Source organism: Nothobranchius furzeri, chromosome 1, assembly GCF_043380555.1.
Source record: "Nothobranchius furzeri strain GRZ-AD chromosome 1, NfurGRZ-RIMD1, whole genome shotgun sequence".
Classification (NCBI taxonomy): Eukaryota; Metazoa; Chordata; class Actinopteri; order Cyprinodontiformes; family Nothobranchiidae; genus Nothobranchius; species Nothobranchius furzeri.
In genome coordinates, this window is record NC_091741.1 from 62,374,230 (window position 1) to 62,380,408 (window position 6,179).

Sequence of the window (6,179 nt, forward strand, 5' to 3'; positions counted from 1 at the left end):
TTTTACGCTGCATTGGGATCTGCAGTTACAAAAAGGAAAAACCCCTTTTCGCACATAAGTAACGAAAAAGGGCACTTTTGGCGTCTGGGGTCTGACGTGGAGGGTGGCTGACCAAGCATTTTTTTCCGACGCTTAGGGTGTGTGTCAAGCTCCACACTAGTTTCACTCTAAAGGGACACTTTGGGACAACTCCATCACATTCCAACAATTTTTATTATGTCAGTTCAGTGAACATTAGGTTGATAACCTTCAAAGAACAGAGATAAGTGTTAGATGTCACATCATTTATATAAAATACAATAAACAAAGAACTTCTAAACTAAATCTTCCCACACTAACAGTGTAAACAATTAAATTAAAGCATGACTTCAAAGGTCACCCAAAACAACTTCATATCATAAATAAAACAATAGTTACCAACCATTGGCGTCTTTAGAGTCAACTCATTGTTAGAGCTTGCTGTGCTGTTCCTGTTTGACTAAGGACTGAGAGCCACCACCCTGCATAGGTGTTTTTTATCACCAATCAGTCGCCATTTTGTTGGTGCATTCTGGGAGATGTAGTTCTCAGTGGTGGTGGACCAGTTAGACCTCCATTTACTCAACTTTAACCCAACACCTCCCACTTGAGCTCATGGTTTTCCAAACCCAATGAGGTCACACAAGTACTTTGTTGTTTTGTTCTTCAACAGGAATTAGAATGACAAGGCGTCTAACATCCCTATGAAGGATAGTGGTTGGGATTTTTTGTTTCAGTCTAATGGATTCTGCAACCGCCTTCTTTCCAGCTGCCTTTCTGGTGGGAACCGGATAGCTAGGAAAGGTCCTCACAAGCACGTCTCTTACAATGCCTTTCCTGTCAGTGTTGACACTAACAACTCTGGCCAGCTTGTATTGTCCTCTCAAGGCATTTTGATCAGCCAACCAGACCACGTCTCCAACAGCGACATTTCGCTCTTTGGTGTGCCATTTATTCCGTACAAAGAGATTTGGTCCAGCCAATTGGCTCCACTTTTTCCAGAATTTACTGACCTCTGTTTGAATACTTTTTAGTCTTTTGTATGGGTAACCATCAAACTGGAAGTCTCCAGGGTCTCCCTTCGGGTTTGCACGCCCTAGAAGCAGAGAATTTGGGGTGATATATCCCACACAATCTTCCCTGCTTTGAGTTTTGGCATCAATAGGTCTTTCGTTTGCAAGGTTGGCTGCCATGTAAAGAAAGGTTTGGAATTCACCCCAGGTGAAGATGCCCTCTCCTCCAAGATTGCTCAGGGCCCGCTTCACTATTTTTACAGCAGCTTCTGCTGCACCATTTCTATGGGGAGAGTCTGCAGGATGGATCTTCCAAACCCATTCTGTCCCATGTTTGGCAGCTAGGTCTTCAACTTCAGACTTGTTCAGTTGGTCAAGGAAGTTGTACAGCTTTTCGAGAGCAGGCTTGGCTCCTACAAAGTTAGTGCCAGGGTCTGACCAGATCTTCCTGGGGTGCCCTCTCAGTGAAGTGAACCTTTGGTAGGCCAGCAGGAAACCTTCGGATGACTGGTCACTTGCCACGTCTGTGTGTATGGCACGGGAGGCCATGCAACAGAAGATGATTCCCCATACTTTGATTTTAGTTCTTTTCTTGACTTCATCTTTGACCTCATATGGGCCAAACAGGTCCACGGTAGTGAATTCAAAAGGAGCAGCTGGGTTTGTTCTCTCCGGAGGCAAGTTTGCCATTATTTGTTGACACAGCCTTGCTCTGTTCTTCCTGCAGCGTACACAGATGTCAACCACCCTCTTAGCGATTCTCCGGCCTTTAATTATCCAAGCTGTCTTCCTCATCCGGAGAAGGGTTCCTGCTACCCCCTCATGGTTGGCTTCATGAGATTCTCGTGCCAACAGAGTAGACACCCAGGATTCATATGGCAAAACAGGTACAGCAGTCTTCTCTTCATTGAACACCTGGATTCTACCTCCACAAAGTAGCAGTCCAGTGTTCTCATCTTTGTATACTGCCAATCTGCTGAGAGTTGTGTCTGGAAATGTTACACCTACTTGAGCCGAGAGAAAGATGTCATCACATGCATCCTGAAGTTCTGTGTTTTTCAATCCAGCCTGCTTAGGTGTTGTTGCAATCCATTTTTTCTGTTCTGGGTTTGAGGTCCTCTTTAGCCACTGCTCAGCAACTCGACGGATCCAGGCAATAACTCTCTTCAGTTTGGTTAGACTACTGAATCGTTTTATGTCCACAAGACGTTTAACCCAGCCAGTGGGAAACCTTTTTGGTGGAGTGGATGTTTTTTCTTTACACAAATCTTTTTCCTGATTCGTCTTGGCTTGACCTCTTGTCAATGTAGCTGAAAATGTTTTTCTTTGCATTTTATTCACCCTTTCTCTGGCCTGGGCTGCCACTTCTCCAGCCGATTGAATAGGCCACTCATCCACTGGCCACTTCAAGAACTCTGGTCCATTTTGCCATGTGGAATTTTCCTTCAAATCGTCAGGAGCGCCTCCTCTGGTTAAGATATCAGCTATGTTTAGATCTCCACGGATCCACCACCAGTCTTGCACTAGCCCGGCCTCCTGGATCTCACCCACTCTATTTGCAAAGAATGTTTGGTATCCATAGTTGTCTCGTTGGATAGCTCCAAGGACTGTCTGACTGTCCAGTAAGTGGAACCACCTCTCAATCTTCATTCGAGCATGCTTCTCCACATACTTCCTGATCCTGGCTGCAAAGACTGCGCCACACATTTCTGCCTTAATGGCATCTCCTTTCTGATTTAAGGGTGTCAGCTTGGCTTTGGCTTCCACAAACCTGACTTCAATGCCTTGATTTGTCTCCCATCTTAAGTACATCACAGCTCCATAGGATTTATCACTTCCATCAGAGAATGTGATACCCCAAGGTTTTCCTTTCCGGTCAGATGGTGTGAGGCTTCTGTGGAATTTTACGTGACCAAGCTGTGCATAGTTCTCAAAAAGCTGTATGGCTTCTTCTCCGAGACTTTCTGAGAGAGGTCGGTCCCAGGTTTCTTGGGTCAACTTGCCACCCCCTCCTTCTTGGAACGCTTTACGAACAAGGATCGCTCCTTTCTGCTTGACTGGTGCAACTAGGCCAATTGGGTCATATAGTGCAGCAACTTGGCTTAGGAGAACTCTTCTTGTCAACTGGTTAGGAGTTTGTGTTCTCACCTCCTCTTCAAGAAGATTTTTTCCAACTCGCATCTTCTTCTTCCTTTTAGAAAAGTTTACTGCAGTCAGCATGTAGAGTTTGTCCTCATCTACTTGATAGCCGATGCCCAGGGCTTTGTTTATTCCCTCTTTCATCTGGTTTGGAAGAATTAAGGTTTTCCTTTGATCCTGGTTTAGTACATCTGCTTCAGTTCCTTTCCTCCCACTTTGCCCTGACCGGACCCAGGGTTTAAGGAAGAAACCCCCACCTTTTAAAATCTCTTCAACTTTTGCTGTAATTTTGTCAAGCCTGTGCAAATCATTGTGGGAGGTCAAGAGGTCATCCACATAACTGTCCTCTTCAATAACTCTTCGTTCATCCTTCAAGTGAGCGAAGTTAGGTAGACTTGCGGTCTCCCTCATAGCCAACTGCGCAATACAACCTGCAGGTTTGTCGCCGACGTTGACTCTGGTGATTGCATATTCACAGATCTCCTCTGTAGGATTGTCTCTCCACAGGAATCTGTGTAGATGCATTTCTCGCTCCTCCAACCAGACAGAGTTATACATTTTCTTTATATCTCCCAGAGCTGCATGTACCCCTTCTCTGAATCTTAACAGGACAGCTCTTATGGGGTTAAGGACATCTGGTCCCTTCAAGAGAAGATCGTTCATGCTCACACCTTTGTATTTCTGGCTGCTATACCATACAATGCGGACTGGTGTTGTCACCGAATGAGGATTTAGCGCCACCAGGTGACTAACATACCACACTGGACCTGTCCACTTGTCCAGGACTTCACTGGTGAGTTTCATAGCTGCACCTCTTTCGACCATGTCATGGATTTGGGTTGCATAAGCGATTTTCCATTCTGTTCTTGTTCTTCATGGACGGTTTTGTCTTTTTGCCAGGCTTCTTCTCAAACTTGCTTCCTCCTTTGTTAGCTGTGGACACCTTGGGCCCACTGAAGGACTTTTTAACCTCTGTCCCTTTCTCAGTCTTTACTTCCATCCTGGCGATCTTTGCCTTCTTTGGTCCAGCCTTTAGGTCCTTTTTTTCTGCTGACTTGAGGTTTCCTGATTTCTTGGCTGGCGCCCCGTTTGTTTTGGCGTTCTGCTTCGAGCCGTCAGCCTTCGTCTGGGAGGCTTTGTCAGAATCGGCGGCTTCTGTAGCCTCAGCCGCATCAGTCTTCTCGTCTCCTTTCCCAGCAGCAGCAGAAGGAATTACATTGGTGAACTTTTTAAACTTGGCCACAAAGAACCCATCCATGTTGTGGGAGTGCGGGTAAAACCGTCGCGTGAGCCGCAGAGAAGGATGGAATCTGAACTGTTTGAAACTGGTGAAACCCTCCTTCCCGAAGTCCAGCCCCGTTGGAACTAATTTGACGTTTCTTTTTTTCAAAGCGTAGTCCACCACCCACTCGTTCTCCTCCACCGTTATCGAGCATGTGCAGTAGACCAGATACCCTCCGGTAGGAGACGCTGCATTCACCGAGTCGATAGCAGACAGAATCAGTTCCTTCTGTAAATGAGCAGAGCGCTGAATGTCCACCTCGTCCTTGCTGGTTTTAACTGCTGGGTCTTTAGCGATGACTCCGGTTCCTGAGCACGGCGCATCGAGCAGCACTCGATCAAACCCACCCATCACCTTTGGGAACTGGCGGCCATCGTAGTTGCAGACCACTGTGTTTGTGACTCTGAGACGATGAATGTTTCCCACCACGCTCTTCAGTCTTTCTTTATTTGCATCGTTAGCAACAATCACTCCGGTGTTTCTCATCAGCTGAGCGATGTAGGTGGTTTTTCCTCCAGGAGCTGAGCTCATGTCCAACACCAGCTCTCCCTCCTGCGGCGAGAGCGCCATCACCGGCAGAAAGCTGGAGGCTCCCTGCAGCATGTAATGACCAGCCAGGTACTCCGGGGTCGCGCCGATTGGTACAGACGAGTCAAAGATGACCAAACCCACTTTAGTCCATTTACCCAGTGGATCAAGGTTTACTCCTCTGTTGATTAAAGCCTGAGCGAGGTCTCGCCGCCGTGCTTTCAGCGTGTTGGTCCGAATCGTGACCGGTCTGTGAATTTCATTCGCTTCGAGGAAATCGACCAACTCTGACAGAGGGAAGAGGTCCATTAACTTCTCCACCAGGAACTCGTTGTAGCTGTAATAAGTACAGAGATCCTTCCTTAGGAGCGCTAGGTACTCCACTCGGTCTTTCCCTTCTTCCCTTTTAGAGGAGAAATTACAAAGAACATCAATGTTGTCCTTTATTCTCTGGTAGACGGTCTTCAGGTCTAGAGACAGAACACCCTCTTTTTCACTCTCCTCTGCAGTCGGCAATCTGAATTTATCCATATCTTCTGCGTTGGTTTGTATCGTGCCATCCTCGTCCACATCAGCATCTGACTTCTGCTCCTCTTGAAATATAGTTGGCTAGTCTGGTGAAGCTGCTTTTAGCGCTGGTCCTCTCCTGCTTCAGCAGTTTGACCGTCTTCCCCAAGACCTCTTCTGCCATCTTTTTTTTCTCTTGCGTCCACAGCTTTTCTGGTTTGAAGCCCTTTATCTCCTTTTCCAGGGTGCTCTGTGGTTATCAACTGTCAAGCTTCACACTAGTTTCACTCTAAAGGGACACTTTGGGACAACTCCATCACATTCCAACAATTTTTATTATGTCAGTTCAGTGAACATTAGGTTGATAACCTTCAAAGAACAGAGATAAGTGTTAGATGTCACATCATTTATATAAAATACAGTAAACAAAGAACTTCTAAACTAAATCTTCCCACACTAACAGTGTAAACAATTAAATTAAAGCATGACTTCAAAGGTCACCCAAAACAACTTCATATCATAAATAAAACAATAGTTACCAACCATTGGCGTCTTTAGAGTCAACTCATTGTTAGAGCTTGCTGTGCTGTTCCTGTTTGACTAAGGACTGAGAGCCACCACCCTGCATAGGTGTTTTTTATCACCAATCAGTCGCCATTTTGTTGGTGCATTCTGGGAGATGTAGTTCTCAG

The 6,179-nt window shown here is 46.0% G+C and overlaps 1 protein-coding gene across 1 annotated transcript; it reads right to left on the reverse strand.

The window, feature by feature from the left end:
• Nucleotides 1–3,878: 3,878 nt before the first annotated feature.
• On the reverse strand, nt 3,879–5,731 carry LOC139071707 (28S rRNA (cytosine-C(5))-methyltransferase-like). The gene has a single exon (XM_070554593.1). The coding sequence runs from the start codon at nt 5,509–5,511 to the stop codon at nt 3,997–3,999; it is 1,515 nt and encodes a 504-aa protein (XP_070410694.1). The 5' UTR covers nt 5,512–5,731; the 3' UTR covers nt 3,879–3,996.
• Nucleotides 5,732–6,179: the final 448 nt, after the last annotated feature.

Bases quoted from the DNA above. Each gene is read 5' to 3' on its own strand.
- LOC139071707 (XM_070554593.1), bottom strand. From the start codon at position 5,511: ATGGATAAATTCAGATTGCCGACTGCAGAGGAGAGTGAAAAAGAGGGT.